This window comes from Diadema setosum, unplaced genomic scaffold, assembly GCF_964275005.1.
Source record: "Diadema setosum unplaced genomic scaffold, eeDiaSeto1 scaffold_39, whole genome shotgun sequence".
NCBI classification, from domain to species: Eukaryota; Metazoa; Echinodermata; class Echinoidea; order Diadematoida; family Diadematidae; genus Diadema; species Diadema setosum.
This window is the reverse complement of record NW_027307665.1, coordinates 130,628-156,543: the sequence shown is the minus strand read 5'-3', so window position 1 is coordinate 156,543 and position 25,916 is coordinate 130,628. Positions and strand designations below refer to the sequence as shown.

The following is a 25,916-nucleotide window of genomic DNA, read 5'->3' as shown; positions in this document are numbered from 1 at the left end:
AATTTTATTGATGATACAGCTCTTACTATACATTTTGATAAGTGGCATTGTTGTTAATATCATATAATTTGCACTGCTGCATAACGCATGTAATATATCATGACTGGTGAAAGCCTTTAAAGTTTCGAATTTCAATAAAGCATCCTGGCGATCGTGATCTAAGTGTCTGCAATGAAGACTACTTATATGACAACCGAGCTTTAGTGGTGAAATTTATTCTTAATGTGGACATAAACTCAGTTTTGAAGTGAAACGTAGGCAATATGTCTCTAATATTATTTTGGTTTATTCTCTGCTTAGGAACCGCCAACGTAAATACGTACATCGTTCGTAGCGAGCTCACATTAATCCCGACCGTAGCTGACCATGGGGGCGTCCTTCAGTGCCAACTTCTTAGCAGTGAACAGTCCAGAACATTACAAGTCCAATGTAAGTTTTTTTCTTCTTTCCTCAACGAAAATGTACTGTCAAAGAGATAATACATGAAATAGTGAAATTTTGCAAGGATAAGTTCAATCAAATTTTCCACGATAATGTCTGACTACTTTGCATGATAGTAGAGCCAAGAATAATTTGGAAACAGAATGTAATCAGTTACAACATACCGAAATTTGGGAACTAATTGCTGAAGGATAAGAGACATAGGCTCGAACCCATTCAAAATCTGCAGAAGTCATGACATTTCATATACTATTTCTCATTTTATTGAATGACACTAAATAATTTCATAAGACGTTTACACCCATTAGACGGCATCTTCGTAATCAGCGTTCACGCACGATGATTTAAAAATATTCTAAAGAACTGCTATGAACTGATAATGTGTCATTGTAAAATTTTGCTTGCTCATTATGTTCATGGACCCATATGCAACTTGCTTTCCCTTTGTGAAGTACGCTCACATAAATGTTAATACCTTTATATAAATGAGCATTTTTTAGCATTGAAATTATACTGCTTGTACTTCTCTACATTTTGCATGTATACTTTGCAGTATGCATCGCCTTTTTTTCGATGGAAGTAAACAATTGAATTGAATCAAAATAAATTTAATCTAATTTAATTAAACTGAATTAAATTGACGTGATTGATTTTTTGCATACGTGATAAAAGATGATAATTTACTCTGCGATAGAATTTAATCAGCGATGGCTTAATTACCTGTCTGGTCCTAATATTTGTCACGTGACAGACGCCCCCGCGGAAAATATCACTGTGATCCAGATCAGCCAAGTCGAGGACGAACAGGGAACTAATAGCCTTCAGATCACGTGTCACGTCAACTCATGTGACCAACCATTTCCACCAATCAGGACATACGAGATTGCAATCGATGGCGTCATTCAGTCATCTTCAAGCTCCCCATCAGTGACCCTTGACCCTCCCTCCAGTGGATGCGTAGAAATCTCCTGCACCGGTGATAACGACATCGGTAGGACGACCACCACACAGACTTACTGTACGAAAAGCTGCGGTAAGAGAGCATTATCAATTTATCAATGTTCTTATGATATACACCAAGTTTCTGTCAGACTCAAAATACAGTCGGGATTTTGTAATTAATAGTGTCACCACATGCACATGCTTTGGATTCGAAACAATTCTAATTTGATGACGGTTATTCCGATTATAACACGGAGTTTTGGAACTTTACTCAGTGTCGCTGTCTTACTGTTGTTACGAATGTTAACACCATTACAATTATGCCCTACACACAAAAAAACAGCATCATATGACAATTTCATTTCTAACACGAGTGCCATTCCTCCAACGATCAATGAAACATCATGCCTTCTATCATTGCCACTCCTTGACTTTGACCTCCACTAGAAACCAGTGGCGATCCTCCAGCAGCTGATATCTTGTCGATCAAGACTTCGGAGTTCCTAGACAAAGACCGTCAAATGAATCTGCTAATCCTGTGCAGAGCGAACCTGAGCGACCAGCCGTACCCGTACCTCCATTCGTATTCAATTGGGGTTGATGGGACCATCCTGTCCAACGCGAGCTGGACCTCAGCCGTCTTGAGACCACGCCCCAACAGGTGTATTAATGTCACGTGTTCCGCAACTAATGGCGTCGGAATGACCTCTACGTCGGGGAGGCACTGTCCGACGGGTGAGCAATTAGGAAATTCAAAAATGTGTTTCTTTTTTTCCCGTCATCTCCATATTCATATCACTCTAAAAAAAACAACAACAACAAAATAATCATTGTGATTAAAGCGAATGCCCTTTGCAATGAAATCTATTCAAGTTCTTCGTTGTGCTGCTTTGAGCAGTTTACCCGAAGTAAGAAACACCTGACGTATACATTAAAATGCAATATATCATATGATACGGAAACGTTTATTCTGAACTCTTATTCTTTTCATTACAAACTCACATGTATCTTCAACAACATATCTTTTTCCATTCCTCAGACCCACCAAAATTTTATTTTGCCCTCATAGATCATGCGCGCCCAGTGAGTAACATCCTCTCCATCGAGACCCAGGAGATCAATGGGGAAGGAAGCCAGGTCATTCTCGTCATCACATGTCACGTCAGTCTTCAAGACCAGCCGTTCCCACATCTCCATACGTACAACATCGGAGTCGACAACGCCACGATCTCGTCGTCCAGTAGCGCCTCGGCTATCTTCAAACCACGCCAACACACCAGGTGCATCAATATTACGTGCTCGGGGACGAACGGGATTGGTTGGACCTATACCAGTCTCGAGTACTGTTTGACGTTCGACTCGGGGAAAGGTATAAAGTCAGAGCGGGGTCATCCCAGTAGACCGACACCCACGAGTAATACAGCATATCCTAGTTCGATATGAAAACAGGTCCACGAGTCATGCAGCCAATGCATGATTTTGACACTAGGCGATAATAAAGCCCGTGAGATAGACACTATAGGTGAAAAAAATACAGCCCACAAGTTCGACAGATACGGGGCTCAATGTGTCGGTCTCGTGGGCCTTGTTAGCTTAGTGTCGAACTAATGGGCTATATAAATCGTGAGCTGTATAACTTATATGACCTATAAGATTTGTGAGCTGTATGACTCGTGGGCTGTTTATATGACTCGTGGGTGTCGGTCTCGTGATGTGCACCCATCAGAGCGAGGTGCTCTGAGGATAGGCGAAACGATTTATGATTTGCATTATTCTGAGTAAATCATGGAGTGCATTGGTCACTCTACGTGTATTATAATGAAGTGACTTAACAATTTGCAAGACAAGTTGATGAGCTCTAATTGCAGCGGCCAGTCAAATCAAGGCTGGTTTTTCTTTATACTAATCACGCCTTTGGATGTTTAGTTCATTTCCAATTCTCTATAGAACTGTAAGGATTTATGCTGTATTACTAACCTAAATGTATCATTATCAATTTCAGTCCATCTATGCTAGGAATCAATAACATATCTACGAATCCATCTTACGATGTAAGTATGACATAATGAAAAGTAAATGGTTTGGAATTATTCTTATAAAAATAACTGATAAAGAAAGGGGGAATCGATGTTGATTGCGTGCTTGTCAAAGCAATTAAGTTAACTTTTATATAATATCCTCTGGTCTTCTTCAGTCTGTCAAAACTATTTATGTCAAACAAATAAGTATTGATAGGAGAGTAATGATTATTATGTATATGTATGTAGGCCTATATGCCTTGTCTCGCAGTTTAGCTGCTTTTATTCATTTTCTTGATTAAAATCTTAACTCATTAAGAAAGGAGAAGATTCATCTACTACCCGTCTATTTGCAGTTTTATATGTGACTTTATCCCTACACACCAAGCACGTTGAATGCTCAATTTGCTTTCACAAAATATATATGTATAAATATATTTTAAGAGGGTGGCACACATATGTGTATTTCTTGAATGTAAAACGACATGTTTTATATAACTGGACCAAAAAAAAAAAGGATAAAATATAAAGTCTGGACTAAATATTTTACCTCACACATGTTTCTGAATTTCCCTTCTCTTTTTGTTCTGTCTAACTAATTGCTTTTTCCCTTCATGTCTTGCCCTGCCTTACTAATAGTAAAAGTCGCTCGACACCATGAATCTTTGTGTGTGTCTGTTTGTAAGTTGAAATGTTACACCTAAGAAATGCTCAAAGACGGTGTCAAACATATACATTATTATATCCTTTTTAATAGGTGATACGACCAGTTGAATGTAAGTGGACTAGAAATCTGGGGTCTTACAGTCTGGACGCTGAGTGAAATTTCCCCGTAACGTCTTTGTAGTTCTTTTTTCTGTTTTGTCAAATTAATTTTCACTCCCTAAATATCTGTTCCTGTCTTACAGGTCCAATTGCTGGTCTTCGTCCAGGAGTTCTTCAGCAGCCGTCGACCACGTACGCCCTGCTCCTCGCCGTTTTCTTCCTGTCGTCGTTGACATGTGCGACAGTAATAATCAAGAGGAGAGAGAGACCACGGTCCTTTGAAAATTAAACGCCTTTTAAAACATCGCACTATTCTTTTCCTGACTTTACTGCGTCTACGGAGAAAAGCTGATCTTTGGACTTCAATCTACGCTTCTTAAATTGAAACAGGGGTAACCGTTCTTGTTAATTTTTTTCTGTTAAAAGGGAACACTTTTTAGTTTTGCCTCATGTTCTTGATTAAACACTACATTGGCCTTTTATTCTAATCCTAATTATTACAAAAACACAGATTTACATATTATTTAAGACAGGAAATTTCGATTACTGTATTGCAAATGTAGATTTCATGCGATTAGTGTGTTTTCATAGATATACAAAATTGTGACTTACTTGGAGAGTTTCAGGTTGAAATCGATAAATATTCATCTTAACTTATCAGTTTGGCACTTGCTTGAAATACGAAATAGTAGGATTTCTCAATTTTTGCAACTCGTTTTCCATTTTTTTCCTAATGCTTCTGAACGAAATAAAGGAACGATAAATGAATAAAATCAAGAAAAGTAACAAAACGTCTGTATTCATATCGCTTCAACCAATTTTGATTATTGTTTTCGTCCTCTCAGAGTAATATCCTTGAATAGCACTGACACATGTATTTGAGAGCCCTGTCGAATATGCTTACAGGGGCGGCGCTACGTTTTCAAGGTGATGTGGAAGATTTTATTGGAAATGGATGTCGAATCGTTTTCAGAATGGGCTGCGACATTTTGCTGTCCACTTCGACTCACGTTCCAACATTTTGCTGCTTCCCTCTGAAAATTTTCTACATCGACTGAGAAGCTGCAAAAACAAAAAAGTAGAAAAATCAGACCCTTATCTATTTTATGGAAGGGTGGGGGGCAAAAAGTCACACCCTTTGTGACCCTGCACCACAAAGCCAACAAAAAGTAGCCAGACATTAATTTTTTAGCTAAGGGCAGATTCTGAAAGAGCAGACTCTAAGCTTTAAAATAATGTATAACTCAATTTAAATGGACTTTCCTAACCTATCTAGCTATTGGAAAGAAGGCACACACTTAGGAAAAGTGTGAACCAAGAAAAGGGGCTCTGAATTACAAGGTCTACTCAAGCACTTAATCTTAAATAAGCGGTGTTACCTGTGCAATAAATGGGACAAAAAAAAACACAAAATGTAAACCACCGTAGCACCAACAATGAAGGATTATCAAATTAAGCTGATTGAGCATGCTCTGTTATTGCATTCTGTCCATGATTAATGCCAACTTTCAAAGCAGTAGCATTATGCTTTCAAAAGTTATCAGAGTTGAAAGTGGAGAATGTGCAAAAGATTTTTTCAAGAAATAAAAAGGGGCCTCTAAGACATACCTAATCAAAAAAGGGGTCGTAGAAAAACTGCTGAAAACCCACTTTCCCATTCATTTTATGATCCCAAACTTGAGAATAAGGTAGAAGAAGAAACGTTCTTTCAGAAAATATGGCAAACTACAAAATGACTTGGTCGACCTGTTTCACCTTTTTTGAGTCCTCACGTAAAATCAAGGGGTGCGACTTTATGTTGGTGATGCACGGTCACATTTATGTCCTGCAAATGGAGCCAAGGAGAAAAAAAAAAAGAAACCTCGTATTTCATGAAAATGATGGGGGGGGCAAAAAGTCACACCGTTTACGTTCTGAAACACACACACACAAAAGTGTGGAGGGTGCTTCCCTCCCCCCCCCCCCCATTTCACCAGCCCTTTTAAATACCTATAGGTATAAGTTGTAATTCCACAGCAATGTCGATGAGAGAAGAAGTTATAGTTAGTTTAGTAGTAAGATTTTATTTTGGTTAATCACTGCATGACCCCAGTCTTATTTCGTAACCGATGAACCAAATCCTGTAACATTGATGTAGCCTATACATATTGGAGAAAGTATGTTACCCAGTAAAGAGTAGTTGCGATAAAAATTGAGACTGATGCCTTTTATCTATCGTCTGGTTTAATGAATGTTTTTTTTTTTTATGTAGTCCAGAGTATCTCGTACTTATTCGTTTGTGTGTGTGTAAGTGTGTGTGTGCGCGCGCGTGTGTGTGTGTGTTTTTTTTTTCTTTTTTTTTTACAGTATCATGACATAGACCTAGACCTAGACATAGACCCGACGCAGGAAAAAAAAAAAAAACAGACAAAACATTGTAATTATGATAAGGCAAATCTATATTTTCAATACTTTTTTGTACACTTAAATTTCTGTCTATTCACATGTTGCAGTCACATGGTGTGGCTGCGTTGGAAACCGTGTAGAAAAATGACGAAAATGACAATTTGGGAAGTTTCCAAAGAGATGTACTCTATGTATATCCAGTCTCAGATTAGGACACTCCTTCCTCAACTTAACTGTGTTTATGTTAAATCTTTTTCCGTGATTTCTCGTCAACTGCGTTGTGTTTGAGGTCATTCTTGCCTTGTTCCAAACCGAATGTTAGTCCTGTATGATATCTCCTTTTTTTCCTCTTTTATAATGTGTAATGTGATGCGTGTGCGTGACGTGTGTGAGTAAAGGAGAAAGTTGTGTTTAGCGATTAGGGTAAAAACCACTCTGCATATCAAGGAACAGTTGGATGAGATTTCAGACCTTTCGTTCACTTGTTATCTTTCATGATGATGATGATGATGATGTGTGTTGTGTGTGTTTAGCCTGTTAACATTTTCACTTTTGCATTCAATCAATTCCAAAGCGCAATAATTATCAAAACCAAGAAAAGTAATAGAAACTGATATCAAAGTATGCATATGATAAATATGAGTGTATATAATAAACTAATTTACCACCAAAGTTATGCCTGAGAAAATCAATGACAAAAATTGACATAGATTTCATCTTTATTTCATATTCATATAACACACATCAGTGAAATAGTATGTATCATCAATGCTATATCAGAATACATTGATGTATTCTAAGCATTTTAGATGCACTGTGAAAAAAAAAAAAAAAAAACGGCTACGATCTAATGCCGGGTCTCGTATTTCTTACATTCATTGTGATGGACTAAGATTAATTAAAAACATCTGGCCCTAAATTTATGAATTTTAATATGACCATCGCATAACACCTGTATACTAGGAGCAAAACATAGATATTGGGAATTTGAAAGTCATTGCCCAAATGCCGTGGGTTGTGCTTTGAATAAATGTCCAAAATTCACAGTGTGTCAATGACGGGCAATCAAGCAATTACCAAAACAAAGAAGACTGTTTCATTGGGATGTTTTCTGTATTTTCGTTCTTTCTTTCTTTTTCTCAATTCTAGTATCCATTCCATCTGCAACACGATGAGCCCTGCCAGCCAACAAAAATGGTTGTCGTTATATTGAACAATCTTCTTTCTTATTCTGTCTATTTAAGTGAAATCGCATAAGGACATGTTTATGACATGCTGTCGTAAAAAATAGTTACAAGTGGATTTTCGGGGTACATTCACCGAGTAATTTGTATTTGGCCAGGTGGCCCTTATTGGCGTATTTACCGTCTTTCTGTTTTTCTCCACTACTCACAGCGCTGTAATATGTCTCACTTTTTTTTAAATGTTTTTCACAGGTCGCAATCTCATTCAATATTAAAGACCAATTTGAACGTTAGCTTTCATTACTTCGCATAATTTGCAAAATCTTTGCCTGTGTTTTAATATCGATTACACATCGCACGAAAATGGCGTCAACATTGAAACTAAGAAAGATGAATTTGAATTGATGAACAAACGTGTTCCCAATTGAATAGGTTGCCCAAAATGAGAAATGAAAGGGGGTTATAACATATAGAGGAAGAAATAAAGATATGAAGAACCATAAGGAATATTCCAATAAAGTAAAACTTCTTGAAAAAGTGGCAGACAACTCAAATATATTACATATATGTATATATCTATACAGCAGTCTCCGCGTAATCGGGTATCGCTTAAACGGGTACTCCGTTTAATTGGGTAGTAACGTCAAAATCAGTTCCAATGCACGTTAAAATTACCTGATAATCGGGTTACCTCTCCGCATAAATGGGTAATAATTTTCTTCTAATGTAATTTTATCACAGATATAACGCTTTTAGAAATCATGCATGTCAAATTTACGGCTAATTGCATTATCTGTGCAAAGAAGATCGATCATTTTGGGAGTGATTAAACATGAAAATAACAGAATGTTTTAGATTGAAAGCAGCTTCTCAGTATGAAAGAAATTCTGTAATACTGATGCACAGAAGTATTGGATCGCAGGAGGTGGCATGCAAAAGATCCGCCAGACTTGGGGCAAGAAAAGGACACCAACCATCAGCACTATCCTGTAAGAATCATTTCAGTTTCTATTTCCCAAACATTGAATGTATCAATAGCAATGAAGGAGTTTGAAAGAAACAACTCCTTAGTTAAAAAAAAAAAGCCTGCCTTCAGTAGCTTGTAAATCCAATGTGCAATGTGTTGAACTTTTCACACATTTCATCTGAGAAATTGCCAAACTTATTTATTCTTGTGTGTATTACATGTGCCCTGTTTAATTTCAAATAACTGCCTTTAAACAAGCCAGGAATATTGAAAATGTTTGAATACATGTTAAATATATAAGAGTTCTTAGGGTGCTTTACCAGCTGCTTGCAGTGCTTTTTCGTCACATATTTTAGAATAATTTTCCTGGTTAGCCATGGGGATATAAACGAATGAGAGAGATTGATACGACTAAGATGTTTATTTTCTCCTTTTATTTTCTACACGATCAGCATAAGAATCAAGTCTGTAATTCATATCAGAAAAATACGAATATGCACGGATGCATGCACTCACACTCGTGAACGCATTTAATATGAGTGCATGCATTTCACAAATGTCGCATGTGAAAGTTGATCCCTTTATCCGTGGACACATCTATAGCGCCTGATGGCTATCATATCTGGTATCGTGTACATTTAATGGAGGAAGTACAGTGAGATTATTCACGTCAAGGAATCTGAGGATGACAAAAGTCAACAAAAACCGGTAATATGACGAGCAGTGAAAACAAGATCAGTGCGATGGTACAACGATAAAGCATCATATCAATAGACAGGGAGAGCTAGTGTAGTGTAGGACTGACGGGCAATGTTTTGCTTATCATCATGACATAGATTTAGTCCATCAATTCACAATCGAGGCATCAATGTCCCTTTGATATTAGTTTACTAACCAAATTTTAACCGCACTCGTTTATGACTCTTTCCCCATTATTTTTCTTTCACCTTCCATACTGAAGTGAATAAAAAGCCTAATATTAATAAGGGTTTTGATAGAAAGAACAAGTACACTGTACAATAAAAGGTGGGATATTCCTTTGTGGGTACGAATAATAATTTGCCCCTAAAATCAATTACATTCCATTGAATTACATCCAATTCAGACTATCTATGATATGTTCTTTTTTATATTTTTCTTTTTTTTAAATCAACACATTTCATAGTAACTCTCTACTGTGCTTGATAACCGTAACTTTCTTATAGGTTTGAACATGTTGTTTTCAAAACTTGATTCTTAAGCTTGAGTCAAATGCAAAGGAATGGTATTTGTATGAAGAAAAAAAAAATGCTTTACTTTCATTTTTTCTATTTTTAACATATGTTATCACTGGAACATTGGTCGATGTTACATTTTTCGAATTAAGTTTTCCCTAAAGCAATTTATTCATCGATAAATCAAAACTATATAATGAAATGAAGTATGTTGTCGATATGTAATTCTGAAAGCCTTCACTAAAGTGTAAGATAAGGAGATCAGGAAATGAGGATCCATCGGAAGTAAAATGTAAGGACAAGATCCCTTTGAAAAGAAAATCGTGTCAGCTTGTGAAGCAGGAAATCGAGTGACTCATCACGTTACGCGGATGAATCTTGTGAATTTTATCATCTAAGATGCCTCTTTCATATATGCACAAACCTGACTAAATAGAAGGCAGATATTTTGAATGTAAGGACTACCGAATTTGATTTGATATGAGTTTCGTGGTAAACGATCGAAGGAGAGAAGTTTATGTCTGGAGATTGGGAAACCTTATAAATTTTCAACTTCTTCCCATTCATCAGACAGACACTTGAGAGTAGGCGTGAGAGAATATATAAATGCACCAATTTATACTTTCGTTTCAGTTCGAAATATGGATATTAATATTTAGCATATTATGAACTCCTCGTAAAGCCTTGTAAACCGAACATAACGATTTTGTATTTGGTAGGTCTTTTATTGTCTCTCTCTCCTGTTAATTCGTGATGTCATTGATTAACTGATTTATTGATTAATTGATTCATTTCCCGGTTGTTGTTTTTTCCACCAAGACTTTCATACCATACAGGAATTTATTCACAATGATTGGCAGACGAGTATTGGTGCAGGTCGGGCTTCTTTTCATAAACATTCACCTCGTTGGTAAGCGAAAAATCATTTAAGACTTAGATAATCTCTTCACCTTCATCATTGTGCACTTTTCGTCGTTTTGATACGTGTTTCTGTGGACAATTACAAAGTCTGAATTAACAGGGTGGGAAGATCTGCTGCACCTTGATAATCATAACGCTTAGCGAAAATTCAAGAGTTTGCATTAAAGTCCTCAAACTTATTAACATAACTATCTTACTGTTTCATTTAGTTTGAACATTTTGATGTATATCACATTGTTACGTCAATTGCATTGTTGATTCCATCAATCTATTCCATGTATCCATATATCTACACATGATACACGGGAAATCTTAATATTAATCATGTTGTTACCTTGTGCAATATTTGAGACTGTGAATAACGGATGCAATATACATGAGTAGAAGACATTTCTCTCGATTTTGTCAAGTTCGATTCTATTGGGATCTATCAGTCAATCTTCCTACATTTCCTTTGCAGCTGGAATGACGTTGAAACTCGAGGTACCCTCGCCTCTCCGGGCTGGCCGTGAAGTCACCGCGGTTTGCACAGGAAATGATGTCGCAGACTCGGCTGTACCGACATGGCTTTTGAATGGCGTCCAAATCACAGACGGCTTCACCACAAACAGCTCCATTACAACCAGCGAAATCTGTGTGGAAAATGAAGTACAACCCGAATGCGCTAGATAGAATGGTGACTTTTGAGGCAAGGGTCTTTAAAATTTATCATTTTTAGAACTGTAAGATGCCCATTGGACAAACTTGATGGCGCAATTCCTGAAAGCAGACTTTTCGAACGAGCTTGACAATCAAGACTTTTAGGTCTCAATTTTGATGAAAATTTCTGCTCCTTGCTTCCGTGTAATCACATTTTAGCGTAATGTCACATCAGAATTAAGTAGACGTGAGGTAAGAGGTGGATTGATGTGTTCCTTGCTATAGCATGACAAAGTTACACACACACACACACACGCACGCACACGCATATATATATATATATATCTATATAGTAGGCCCTATTTATTTATATATTTTTATCTCAACTGCTGAATAATGATGAAGTCCATCATTCAATGCGCAAGGATGACGGCATTCTGCAAAATAGAGAAACAAATGTCAAATAATCTGGGTTTTTTCTGCCTTTTTTTTTATTCAACTGTATTATAGAGACATTTCGACAGATGCAGAAAAAAACTTTTTTTCAATTTTAATGTAAGTTACAATATGAAAATTCAAAGCGGATATAGGGAACACCCCTCAGAAATTGAATCTGCTATAAAACCCAGACGGAAGTAACCTTTCACCTAGTGCGACACCCTTGATTGATATCCGCACATATATTCCACAAATAGTGCGTGTATTTCACTTACCAATAATTTATAGAAAAGGACAGATACTTCTCCTACCCATACACAGGTGCTGGAGGCGAAGATTTGACACATTTTAGCTCAAATTGAGTGTAAGATTCAGCTTCCATATATGACAGCCGAGAAGAGAGAAAGGGAAGAATTTTACAAACTCTCAGCGGACACTCTAATTAGACTGACGGCAAATATATTCAAAGAAACAGATAAATACAAACAAGCCTATGATGAGATGCCTTGAATGTAAAGAAGTTTAGGATGCGGTACTTTAACTTGTAAGACTAAACAAATGTTGAATCAAATAGCCGTCATTGGTGTTGTGAGGCATTCAGTTTCTGCCCATTTCTTATAAAGATTAGATATAACATTCTTGTACCAGCCGAGACTCGCAATCTTGAGGTTGCAAAAAGTGACCGTTGAAGAATTTGAAACACTACAAAATAATATAGCCAAATCTTACAAATTATATGTTTTTTGTATAACATATAGGTGTAGGGAATTTTTACATTGTCGAAATGAGCATAGAGAAAAAGATTCAAGTCGCACTATGTAAACGGCAAAGTGAAAAGCATTGGAGTTTGAAAGCGGAAGTGAACTTTCACCTACAATGACGAGTAATCACAGAAATATGTGTTTTAGTACTCCTAAGGTTAGAATTTTCTTCTTCTTCAGAGTTCTAGAGTTGGAATACTTGTTGATCTTACCGGCGTTGCAGCAGACGTGTAGTTGGGGGTTTAAGAGTAACTTTTTTTTACACTCCATAAACTCCGAGATAGAACCTGCTAAAAGAGCGAAGTGCCTCATGATATAACGTCCTCTCTACGACTGGGTTTAGGAGGACCGCATTATAATTGTCTTTGCTCAATTATACACTCTGATGCCGTCCATGTGCAAATATGACACTGAATATAAAACTGACAAATATTGATTGTTTTAGCGATGAAAGTTTATAAAAGGACTGTCCAATTGATCGTCTTTTCCGGTTTATTATTCTGCCAATTCCATCCATAGATAGTGTTTGATGTTTTAATTTTTGTATCACATAACTACGGCAGGCTGGGCAAAAGAAAGAGTGCTTCATTTGTAATGATGAGAATTATTTCGGAGAAGAGTATTGGAACAGGTTTCCTGAAGAGAGCTTCTTTTTCACGGACAGGTTTGAATTCCTGACCGACGGAAATAACAGTTGACTTTTCTACATGAGTTTATGTAAATAACATGTCGCTACCAGCCATTGTTGCTTCTTTCTTGGTAAATTATTGTTGGGGATAAATCTCAACTATTCCCCTTTATCAACATTCCTTAGGAAATCGTCATTCAAAAATCTATGAAAAGATGATGTCTTCTGGAACTGATGACCAGCAGCACTAACTGACAAAAGCAGACCAAGTTCGAGAGTACAGCGGCCACACTAAAATTATTGCAACTGTGACACTAACTCAAGAACGTGTCCCGGCTATGCGGGTGAGTACACGCGGATTTATATCCTGACAACGTTCCAAAACACACACTTAACATGCAGGGCAAAATGAAACAGAAATGTTTGATCTTGCATCAGCGTCAACATTAAAGATTTTCGTCCTATTTTCTTGTTATTCAAAATAAGAAAAAATTTGAAAATTACTATTATTATTATTATTATTATTATTATTATTGTTATTATTATTATTATCATCATCATTATTATTATTATTATCATAATTATTATCATTTTTATTACCATTATTTCATTATTATTATTATCATTATTATTATTATCATTATTAAAAATTATAATAGCAACGATGAACGGAAACTTAGCCCAGCAACTCTTCCAAAGATTTCAACAACAATCAATCATTAAATTAAAATGATATTACCATAAAATCACTGTAATACATGTACCTGATAACACACTTGCCTTTGATACGAATCAACTGTTTTCAAATGCAGACATTTGTAATTGATTTTCAAACTAGGGGATATTACATTACAATAATATATCACATTGAATTGCGTATGTGTCGATTTTCGTTTTGGCTGTACTAAGTCGATCCTATATAATGTAACATTTTTTCTTATAAAACACAGTAAGACTGGTAGGTGGGTCAAGCGAAAGGGAGGGCCGCGTTGAGATATCATGTAACGGGCAGTGGGGCACAGTTTGTGACGATGGCTGGGATATCAACGAAGCACACGTAGTGTGCAGAGATCTCGGCTACTCATCGGCCTCAGCTCATTATAGGTCAGCCCACTTTGGAGAAGGAACGGGACCAATCTGGCTTGACCCGGTCAACTGTGCTGGAACCGAACAATCTCTGCTGCAATGTCGGCGTGCGTACTGGGGATGTGAAGATTGTGGTCATCACGAAGACGCTGGAGTGAGGTGTGAGGGAGACAGTAAGTTTACTCCATTAGTCCACATAAAGGTAGACTCGTAGGCAGATAGAATAATACTCCATTTTACTCTTGTCCGTAGGCAGGGACGACACTGGGGGGGGGGGGAAGGGGTGGGTGCGTCTTTCAGATCTTTTTATAAATAATATAATAAGATTATATATATATATATATATATATATATATATATATATATATATATATACATACATACTTATTACCACTTCTGTCTGCGAGCAACCTCAACGCCGGACTCTAAATAATTATTCAGTTGTTTTTTTTTTCCTTGATATTTTGCAAAAGTGGCAAAAAATTTCGTGGAGGAAAACCAATTCGCATCCCGCAGCAGCACTGATTTATTCGCCAGTGTTTGCTATTTAATACCGACCGTATAATTGTTCACCCGTATGGTACGGAACGCGTAGAAATTTGCATTTGCGTGTACGTGTTCATGTACTGCAAGGATACAGGGTCTATCATGTAAAAAACTATACTTCTTGACCTATCCAAATTTAGAATGAGAGCCCAAGTGCGAGCCTCAACCTTTGCTCACCGGCGGCGGCGCCGACTGCGACCGCGGCGACCAGACCCCAGTGCCGTATACTGCCAGACTTTCGAAATGAGGAAAAGTTTTATTTTATTCTATATGTATATAAAACTGTCCAAATATTTTACTCATTGCAAGCTGAATTTCAATTCTGAAAATGCAAAATCCCCGTCGTGTGGGAGGGGGATACCTCCTCCCACATCCTCCTGATACACTTAGCAAACTTGACTTCGGAATCCTGAAAAAGGATCGACGCCTCTAGAATAGATTATGCAGAGAAAGTCATGTGCTAAAGATATGTTCAAGTTAATGAGAGGTCCGTCATTGATGACAATTACTTTTATTAGAAAGAACTTTTAAAGAGCCATCCCTATTCACCAAAAATCACGATACCAATTAGAAGCCACTTATACTCTGTGTATGGAACTAACCAAAGTTCTTTGAGACTTGCTTGAAATGTCTCATTTCTAAACGTCTTCTTGTGCTTCCGATCGATCGCAATACATTACATAATCTTTCTAATGAAAATGTGAAGTCCTAATTGATTATGTCAATATCATATGTGTTATTATTATATATAAATGGCAATTACAATCTACATGTATTGATAATCAAAACGAATGAATATGAATCAATAAAGTATTTCTGAGGAAACAGAACACTGAATTTGATAGTTTTGTCCACTGAATTTGGTTGAGAAGAATAAGAGAGGCAGTGATTACGGTACTTTGGGATGATCAGTTTATACTATATTAAATAATGTGCATGTGGACGTATGTATGGGGGATTTTAGGGGCACGCTGATATCAGCAATAGCCTTTATGGTATCAATGTATATAGGGCCTTTGTATGATATGATATATAATCAATACTTGCTTGTTAGTCAATCTATAAGGGCAGTATAAGGTGCCCTGCACATTCATTAGAGTATTTGAAGAGTTTGTTCGCAAAAACCGATAAGTCCATATTTGCCAAATGGAGATATTTGCGATTAAAGGTCAAGAAAGATAAAGAGAATAATAAGAAAATTGTTGCTTCTTTTGACCATAACTTCAAAAATGTACCTTTACACGTAGTGACCAATATATCATTTAAAAGGTATTATTGTGTACTTTATGACAGAGACCTACTTCAAAATCTTAAAAAATGGACTTATCGATTTTATCTTTTCCCCAGAACCTGGTTAAACAAAAATCATATTGTTGTGTTTTGTTTTGTTTCTTCGTTGTATATGTTCGTTCAAAAATCAAATTCCCCTAAACCTCCCTCCAGTATGTGTGTGTGAGTGTGTGTGGGTGTGTGTGTGTGTGTGTGTCGTTGTGTGTGTGTGGTTGTGGGAGTTTAATTAAACCATGGTTAATTGCCAGTTCCATACGTAAGTACGTGTAAACTTCCTGTGGCAATTCGTATCCAATACTAAATTAAATACAGAGGATAATGTCTCTTAGTATGATGTTTGAAATGATAATCTATCAAGTGTGCACCAGATCGCACAATTTCACAACTTACTGCAGAATATAAGTAATTTGTAAAGGTAATGTAGAAAAATACTTTGAAAACAACTCATGCTTCTATGTTGCCACCAACATTGTATGTATACATGTATAATATGTACAGTGTATGTGCCTTTACATGATGATACAGGAACCGATAAATCGAATAAATAAATATCGCAGGTTACATTTAGTTTCAAAACGCACCCCCTTGAAAAAAAGGCTTGTGACGCCCCTGGTAGGTCGGATAAAACGGTTTCGTTTCTCCAAGATATCTATTAGGACTACTTGAGCCCTTGCCTTTGAAAAGTGGGTTTCTCTCCTCCTTTTCTGTTATTCTTTGAGGGATGCATCTAATTTTCTAGTATTTATATGTCAGTTTTCATAGTAAATGATTTTGATTTTGCATGTTTTACATGCTTTAATAATACGTAATAATCCATCTCATTGTGCAATTAAAGTCCAACCTCCTATTCATTAATATTACATAGTATATTCCATCCCATGTGAAATTAACGTGTATTATGATTCATATTTTTTTAAACAAATGATAACGTTTAAAAATTACAATAATTGCGTATAGAACAACTTGATTTGAGTGCCTTACAAAATATACAGGGCATTTAAACCAATTGAATGATAGGAGAAATAATGCATAGGAGGCAAGGATAACAGGAAAGGGATATGATGACCTTTCAATATTGTAACGCTTGCCATAATAAACAATCATTGTATTATAATTTTCCACCTAATTTCCACCGATATTCTTCAAACATTCACTGATGCGTTCTGCCAACATTGCTGTGTGTTTTTTTTCTCAGTCCACATTTATAATTTATTTGGATTTCGGTTCTTTTAAAATATGTGTGTCAGCGGAAGAATCAAGATGTAAAGAGATAAGAATATCCCTTCTCGTATTTGTAGAAATTTGAAAGAGTAATTGCGAGGGGGTGTTGTAGGTGAATATTATGTGATGGGTTTAAGGCTTTGGATGTTTTTATTTGTTTGTTTGTTGTCTTTCTTTTTATGTTGTTGTTGTTTTACATGTCTGATATTGAACCAGACTTATCTGAAGCAAGTGCAAAATATAAAAGTGAATATATAATATAATATATATAATATAAATAAGTGAAATATAAAACTGCTATAACGCGATCATTCTACCTACATGTAAAAACATATTCATGGTGCTAATATGCTAATGAAGATACAAGACGCAAGGATGTAGAAATAAAAGGAAAGTTAATGGGTGGGGATGTGGAGGAGAATGATCCTTCAGACTGTACCAAAAAGCACTATTTCATTAGGAAAGTAATGTCCATTTACTTTAGTATTATCTGTTCTTATTGTCACTTTGAATTTTCTTTAATGTCTATATTCTGTCCTTTTAAGTTGGATTATACAAGAAAACCTGCTTCGGAAATACGACAATATCAATATCCAGTATAAATAATTATATTCCTTTATAATTGAAAAACTTTTTTTTTCCCAATGAATATCTTGGCCAATGAGATTGCGATCTGTGTCTACAGGATGCGGTGGTCTACGGTGGTCATTAAGTTACAGCAACTTTGAAGTATCAAGATAATGACCAGTTTATTATCATTCTGGATCATTTGTATTGTTTTTTAAGGAACTGCCAATGTATCTACGTACAGCGTTAGAAGCGAGTTGACTTTGCATCCAACCGTGGTTGATCATGGAGGAGTCCTTCAGTGCAGCCTTCTTAGCAGCGAACAGTTAAGAACGTTACAGGTCCAATGTAAGTTTGTTTCTCTTAAAACAATAAAGTAATGGAAAATATTGAGCCAGAATTGTTGTGATGATAGGTTCCCCAGGAAGGAACTGCTCTTTTCAATATGCATTTCAGAGGATAAGGTCGGAGTTTACGCTACTTTATGATACTGTTTACTGTTGTAGTAGACAAGCTATCAAGTTTTAAGATAGTAAAACGTGCATCTCGCCGTGCATTAAATTCCATATGAATGCATTAACAAAAAAAAACAAAAAAAAGAGTTTTAAAATTCAGAGCAAATTAAAACCTTGCTATTTCGTATTGCTCAGTAAACAGTCAAGCAATCACGTACGAAAATACCAAACACAACGGCCACACAACGGAGAATATATTATCTCCACCCTTGGCAATTACATGGGAAAGCCGACCTCGTAGCATCCCATTCTTCCATCTAAAAACAACAACAAACAAGCAAACAATGTCGGCCATTTCCTGCAATTTTCAGGAATAGCATCTCTGTTGTTGATGGCTCGGCCTATGGCTATGGCCATGCAAGTTCGGTAGGGTTCATATCCATCCAAGATGGACATATCAACTGCCCACATCCTATTCATCAAGAAATTATTTTCGCTAATCAGTCCGATACTCGCTCTAGAATGCCTGGTGCAGTGTGGACATCAATGATAAAAGGAAAAACAATCAGACTGTTCTAATAATTCACAGAAGCATAATTTCTTAATTAACATGCCTCTCGGTTTGGATTCTGTTTTCAAAATTAAACTCATAGAAATCAAAGTATAATTTATCAAATTGAAGAGTGCTCGCGCTTTTAAAGACGATTAAACCTTTTTCCCCCTAAATAACAAGCAGATTGAATGTTAATCATCGTGGAAAATTAAATGTTTAACGAAACTTCCTCAATTTATTTCCTGAAGACGATACTACCCCTGGTATGTTAGTGGACAAGAATTCTCGGGTGTTAAAGTCTGCACTCAGAGTGAAATTTCACCGTAACGTCTTTGTATTTTTTTTTTCTGTTTTGTTGAAATACTTTGGCACTCCCTTAATATCTGTTCCTGCCCCACAGATCCGATTCCTGGTCTTTATCGAGGGGTTCTTCAGCGGTCGTCGACCATGTATGTCCTGCTCGTCATCGTGTTCTTCCTGTCGTTGTTGACCTGTGCGATAGTGATAATCAAGAGGAAAGAGCGACCACTGTCTTCTGAAAATTAAACGCCTTGTAAATCACATTCAACTCTTCTTCTGTTTTTTTTACTCTGCTGCGTCCACTGAGAAAAGCTGAGCTTTGGTCTTCAATCTATGCTTCTTAAATCGACACAGGAATTGTAACAGTTCTTAATCATATTTGCTTTCTTTTATAATGAGATAATTTTTAAGGTTAGCTTCATGTTCTTTTATTGAACACTACATTATTTTTTTTTGTCTTTCTAATCCTACTTATTTCAACATCACAGATTTACATATTATGTAAAACAGGAAGTTTCGATTGCTTTATTGCAAATGAAGATTTCATACGATTAGCCTGTTTTCGTAAATATGTAACATTACCACTTACTTTGAAAGTTTCACGATGACATCGATAAAGTTTTTATCATAACTAGCATATATCCTTGTGTATGTTGCTTCATTAACATATCAGCACCATGAGTATGTTTTAGGTAGAATGATCGTTCTATGAGAGTATTTCTATTACTATTATTGTTATTTATTATCAATTTGACACTTGCTTCAAATAGGAAACAGTAGGATGACTCACGTTTTCCAACCTGTTTTACACATTTTCCCAATGCTTCTGAACGAAAAACAAAGGGAAAATAAATGAACAAAAAGCAGAAATGTACCAAACTATCCTTTTTTTCATATTGCTTGTATCAGTGTTATTTTTTTCGACCTCTTAAGGTAATATTTGTTAGTAACACGGATATTTTAGGCCCGTGTCGAATGTGCTTACAGGGGCGGCTCTACTTTTTTGTTTTGTTTTTGTTTCTGATTTTGTTTGTTTGTTTTTTATTGTTTTTATTGTTTCATATTCCACATTTCAACAAATACATAAACCATAAACATAGCAATGCAAAAGCATGGATGGATTGTCAAGTACATCTTTTAATTTAACATGTGAAATATGAGGAATCTACATAGATGCATTGCTTGTAGGGTGTAGATTGTTTGTTTGTTTGTTTGCTTTTTTTTTTTAAGGGGAGGAAACCGACTTCATGGGAACAAGAACGTCGATTCACCTTCAGAAGGTGTGAGAAATTTTGCACCCAATTCCCTCTCAACAAAAAAAAAAGTGTACCAACATCGACTGAGAAACAGCGAAAACCAAATAAAAAAAGTCAGACGTTACATTAAAAAAAAAAGTGATGGGGGGGGGGGTCACACCAAATATCTTCTGAAACAAAGTGTGTGGGGAGGGGGGCGATAGTATCGGCCTATTGGTATACCTGTTGGTATAGTTGTAATTTCAATGCAATGTTCATTTGTGAACAAATTATAGTCAGGTTAGTACATAGTAAGAATTTATTGTGGTTAATCACTGCATGTCTCAAGTCTTGTTTCTTATTAAACCAATGAAACGAATTGTTTTACACGGATGTAGAGTATGCATTTACAAAGTATGACACCCAGTTAAGAGGAGTTACTAAAAGATTGAGAATGATACCTTTTATCTCTCCTCTGATTTAATCAATGTGTTTTTATATATTCAGGAATGCCAATTGTATTGGTTTGTTTGTGTGTATATTTGTGTGTATGTGCTGTACGTGTGTGCGTGTGTGTGTAGGTGTGTTTGTGTGTGTTTACAGTATCATGACATACTTCTTGCACATTACAAATGATAAGCAAATCCGAATATTTTTTTGTCTTTTTTGTACACTTACATTTCTGTCTACTCGCAAGTTGCAGTCATATGGTATGGTATCGTGTAGGAAAAAAAAAATGCCGAAAATTACAATTTGGGAAATTTCCAAAGAGATGTACCCTATGTATCTCCAGTCTCAAATTATAACACTATTTCCTCAATTTCCAGCTGTCATTTATGCAAATAATTAAGTGTTAGCTGTGTTTATGTTAAATCTTCTTCCGTGATTTCTCGTCAACTGCGTTGTGTTTGAGGTCATTCTTGCCTTGTTCAAAACCGAATATTAGTTCCGTATGATATCTCCTCTTTTTTTCTCTCTTTCTCTCTCGCTCTCTTATATTATGTGTAATGTAATGTGTGTGCATGTGTTTGCGTAAAGAGGAAAGCTGTGTTCAGCGATTATTGTAAAATCCGACCTGCATATCGAAGAAAAGTTAGATAAGATTTCAGACTTTTTGCTCATTTGTTATCTTTCAACCATGATGATGATGATGATGATGTATGTGTTTGGCCTTTTTATACATTTTCCATTTTGCATTCAATCAATTTCAAAGCGCAATATCAAAACCTTAAAATAAAATATATAGAAACTTATCAAAGTATCCATGTGATAAATATGAATGTATGTAATAAACCAATTTACCCCAAAAGTTATGCATAAGAAAATCAGTGACAACAACTGACATAAAAGTCATCTTCATTTCATATTCATATAATAATCATACACATCAGTAAAATTATTTATCATAGATGCTTTATCAGAATACATTGATTTATTCTAAGTGAAGAGTTTGTTTGCAAAAAACCGATAAGTCCATATTTGCCAAATGGAGATATTTGCGATTAAAGGTCAAGAAAAATAAAGAGAATAATAAGAAAATTTTTGCTTCTTTTGACCATATCTTAAAAAATATAGCTTTATATGTAGTAACTAATATATCATTTAAAAGGTATTATTTTGTACTTTATGACAGAGATCGTACTTCAAAATCTTCAAAAATGGACTTATCGGTTTTTGCAAACAAACCCTTCAAGTATTTTACATTCACTCTAAAACAAAAAGAACACAAAAAAGGCTACGCTCTGAAATACCCTGTTTCGTATTTCCTGTATTCATTGACTAAAATTCATTTAAAACATCTATAGCCCTCAAACAATGTATGAATTTCAATCCATCGCAAAACATTTGTATACTAGGAATAAACAGAGATGCTGGAAATTTCGATTTATGTCATCGCCCAAATGCCGCGGGCTGTGTTTTGAATAAAAGTCAAATATTCAAGGTGTGTTTATGAGGAACGATCAAGCAATCACCAATACAAAGAAGTGACTGCTTAATTGCCTGAGATTTTTTTTTATTATTTTCTTTCTTTCTTTATTTTTCTCAATTCTAGTATCCATGGCATCTGTTAAAAAAAAAAAAAAAAAAAACAGCCTTGCTTTCAGTGGATTGTAAATCTAATGTGCAGACAGGCAACATATGTTTTTATGCAATTGTCAAAATTATTTGAACATACATGTAATGCATGCGCCATGTTAAAATTTCAAATTACTGCCTTTAAACAAGTAAGAAACATCAAAAATGACTGAAAACATGTTAAACATTATAGAAGTTCTTCGAGTGCTTTACCAGCTGCTTCAAGTGCATTTTCGTCACATGTTTAAGAATATTTTTCCTGGTCAGCCATGGGAAAATAAACGAATGAGAGAGATAGATACAACTAAGATAATCTTATTTTTCTCCTTTTATTTTTCTACACAATCAGCATAATAATCAAGTCCGTACTTTATATCTGAAAAATATCATACTAATATGCACAGATACATAAACTCACACTCAGGAATGCATTTAATATGATTAGTGGCATAAGGGTCTGCTTGTGAAAGTAATTTGATCCCTCTATCCGTACACACATCTTTTGCGCCTGATGGCTATCATCTGATATCGTGTACATTTAATGGAGGAAGTTCAGTGAGATTATTCACGTCAAGGAATCTGAGAATGACAAAACTCAACAAAAACCGGTAATATGATGAGCAGTGAAAACAAAGATCAGTGCGACATGAGATGGTACAAGAATAAAGCATCATGTCAATAGACAGGGAGAAATAGTGTAGGATTTAAGAAGCTACATGATCTACATGAAGCTACATGAAGCTACATGATGCAATGTTTGGTTTCCCATCATGACATAACTCTTCCATTTTCACAATGAAGGCATTAATGTCACTTTGACATTACCCTATTAACCAAACTTGAATCGTATTCGTTTATTTTTCTCTGCTATTTTTCTTTCACTTGTCATTCTGAATTAAATAAAACGGCTCGTGTTAAAAAAAAAAAAAAAAAAAAATCTTTATAGATAAACATAGGCTCTATTTTATCTAAAGATATCATCGATTTAAGGGCCCTGAAATCCAAATGCATGTTGATTTGTGTTGATTTATGATATCCTCAACATCACTTTTGCGGTGAAACGAATATCTAGGAACATCCATATCTTTAACGATTTTTTTTTTCTTCAATTTTTCTTCAGATTACTTGGGAACGCCCACAAAAAAAATCCTTCCAAACCAATATTCTTGAGATGACGTCATCTGTCAATCATTGCTAAAGTACTGAAATGTTTGAAAAAAGACATTGGAATGCACCTTCCTCTCGACTCAGCATAACTTGCATGTTTCTGTGATATTAATTTGACTAACAGAAGACATGCCGAGAGAACATGCATATATATATATATATATATATATATATGATACAAATAAATTTTTATGTTTCTGTCCGCCCATCACATTTCATCGATCGATGTTACATGTTTTTCAACCCTATTCCTTTCAACAGCTTGTTAAGAAACGTTTTGCAGTTATTACCAAACACAGGGCTCGACACTAACGGTGGCCCGGTGGCCCGGGGCCACCACAATTGAAAGTCGGGCCACCAAATTTCAAAAAAGGGCAAATTTGGTGGCCCGCCTCGGGCCACCAAATTTTTTTGAAAAGTACGTCAATTAATTCGTAACTTTTTGCGCCGGAAATTAGCAGTTATATTTGTTTAAAGGATGGATGAAAAAGACTGAATGAGTGCCTGAGAGTGAGTAGATGTATGTCCAACTTCCAATTCTTACTATGACTGGATAAAACTTAGATATTTGACTCATTAAAAAAAAAACAGGACTTTTAATGTTTTTAATTGTTTTTGGGGGGGCACCAAATTTTTCTCTCGGGCCACCACAAATTTGAAATTTAGTGTCGAGCCCTGCCAAACAAAACACTGGAAACGCCGATTACAAAAAACAAACAAACAAACAAACAATATGGCATCACTTTTTTCCTAACTACAGAAAACAAACTATATTCATTTCATTCAATGCAACGAAATTGTTCGAATTTGCCGAAAGCAAAGATATATTAAAATATTTAAAATGTTCTATATAATGCCTCAAAGTAAAAATCGACATATAATCTTTCAGACATATAATCCTTCGACATTTAATCCTTGCAGACAAGGATTTGAAAACTAAATCTGAAAGATTTCAATATTCAATTGGAAAATGAAGAGATCATGAAATTAAAATTCATCCGGGTAAAATACAAGAACCAGGCACCATTCAAAAAAAAAAAAAAATCGTTGCAGTTTGGGAAGCAGGAAACTGGATGACACATCACAATACGCGGACTAATCTTGTGGATTTTATCATGTGGGACGCCTCTTTCATATGCACGTATCGTACTAGTGACGCACTAAAAGCCAGACATTTTAAATGCACGCATGGTACCGAACCTGATTTGATACTAACTTCGTGGTAAACGAGCAGAGAAGTTTCCTTCTCTAGATTGGCGAATTTCAAAACTTCTTTTTCAATTTCTCCTCATATTTTTAGAGATACTCGAAAGTAGGTGTGAGGAAATCAATCAAATAATACAGATTTGGTTGCTCTTCGAAATATCAATTTTCAATGTATTATTATTATTCAAGCGTATTATTCAACTCCTCGTAAACCATGTAAATCGAAAATAACTACTTTGAGTGTATAGGTCTTCTATCACCTCGCTCATGTCAGTTTGTGATATTATTGATTGATTGATTGAATGATTGATTGATTGATTGATTGATTGATTGATTGATCGATTGATTGAATGATTCATTGATTCATTGATTGCTTAATGGATTGAATGATTGATTGATTGATCGATTGATTGATTGATTTTTCCTCCATTTTATCCACCAGGATTTTCATATCATACAGGAATCTGCTCAAAATGATTGACAACCGAGTATTGGTGCAGATCGGGCTTCTTTTCATAAACATTCACTTCGTTGGTAAGAGAAAAGTCATTTAAGACTGGTTAATTTCTTCACCTCCATCATTTTGCACTTTTCGTCGTTTCGATACGTGTTTCTGTGATTAATTAAAAAAGTCTGAATCAGCACAATGCTTGGAAATCATAACGTTTAGCGGAAATTCAAGAGTGGGCATTAAGGTCGTCAAACTCATGAACACAATTTTATCTTACTGTTTCATTTAGTTTAAACAGTTTGATGTATATCATGTCATCGTGTCAATTGCATTCTTCATTCTTGCATTTAATGTATCTATTTCATTTATCTATAATATCATATCAATAATACCAGGAAAAACTTCATGATAATGACGTTATATCATCTTTTTTCCTGTGCAATATTGTTATGTGATTGTG

General features: G+C 35.6%; 2 protein-coding genes across 2 annotated transcripts; both read left to right on the top strand.

Annotated features, from left to right (window-relative positions):
* The first annotated feature begins 366 nt into the window (after window positions 1-366).
* LOC140245831 (uncharacterized) lies at window positions 367-4,455 on the top strand. Its single transcript, XM_072325330.1, has 5 exons — window positions 367-429; window positions 1,114-1,474; window positions 1,831-2,118; window positions 2,453-2,752; window positions 4,310-4,455. The coding sequence occupies exons 1-5, from the start codon at window positions 367-369 to the stop codon at window positions 4,453-4,455; spliced, it is 1,158 nt and encodes a 385-aa protein (XP_072181431.1).
* Window positions 4,456-11,302: 6,847 nt separating this feature from the next.
* On the top strand, window positions 11,303-19,567 carry LOC140245830 (scavenger receptor cysteine-rich type 1 protein M130-like). Its single transcript, XM_072325329.1, has 4 exons — window positions 11,303-11,471; window positions 14,254-14,562; window positions 18,233-18,361; window positions 19,422-19,567. The coding sequence occupies exons 1-4, from the start codon at window positions 11,303-11,305 to the stop codon at window positions 19,565-19,567; spliced, it is 753 nt and encodes a 250-aa protein (XP_072181430.1).
* Window positions 19,568-25,916: the final 6,349 nt, after the last annotated feature.

Bases quoted from the DNA above. Each gene is read 5' to 3' on its own strand.
- LOC140245831 (XM_072325330.1), top strand. From the start codon at position 367: ATGGGGGCGTCCTTCAGTGCCAACTTCTTAGCAGTGAACAGTCCAGAA. The intron at 1,475-1,830 runs GTAAGAGAGCAT...GACCTCCACTAG, and splicing joins TTACTGTACGAAAAGCTGCG to AAACCAGTGGCGATCCTCCA. The intron at 2,119-2,452 runs GTGAGCAATTAG...TTGCCCTCATAG, and splicing joins GGGGAGGCACTGTCCGACGG to ATCATGCGCGCCCAGTGAGT.
- LOC140245830 (XM_072325329.1), top strand. From the start codon at position 11,303: ATGACGTTGAAACTCGAGGTACCCTCGCCTCTCCGGGCTGGCCGTGAA. The intron at 11,472-14,253 runs GTGTGGAAAATG...TATAAAACACAG, and splicing joins CATTACAACCAGCGAAATCT to TAAGACTGGTAGGTGGGTCA. The intron at 14,563-18,232 runs GTAAGTTTACTC...TTGTTTTTTAAG, and splicing joins AGTGAGGTGTGAGGGAGACA to GAACTGCCAATGTATCTACG.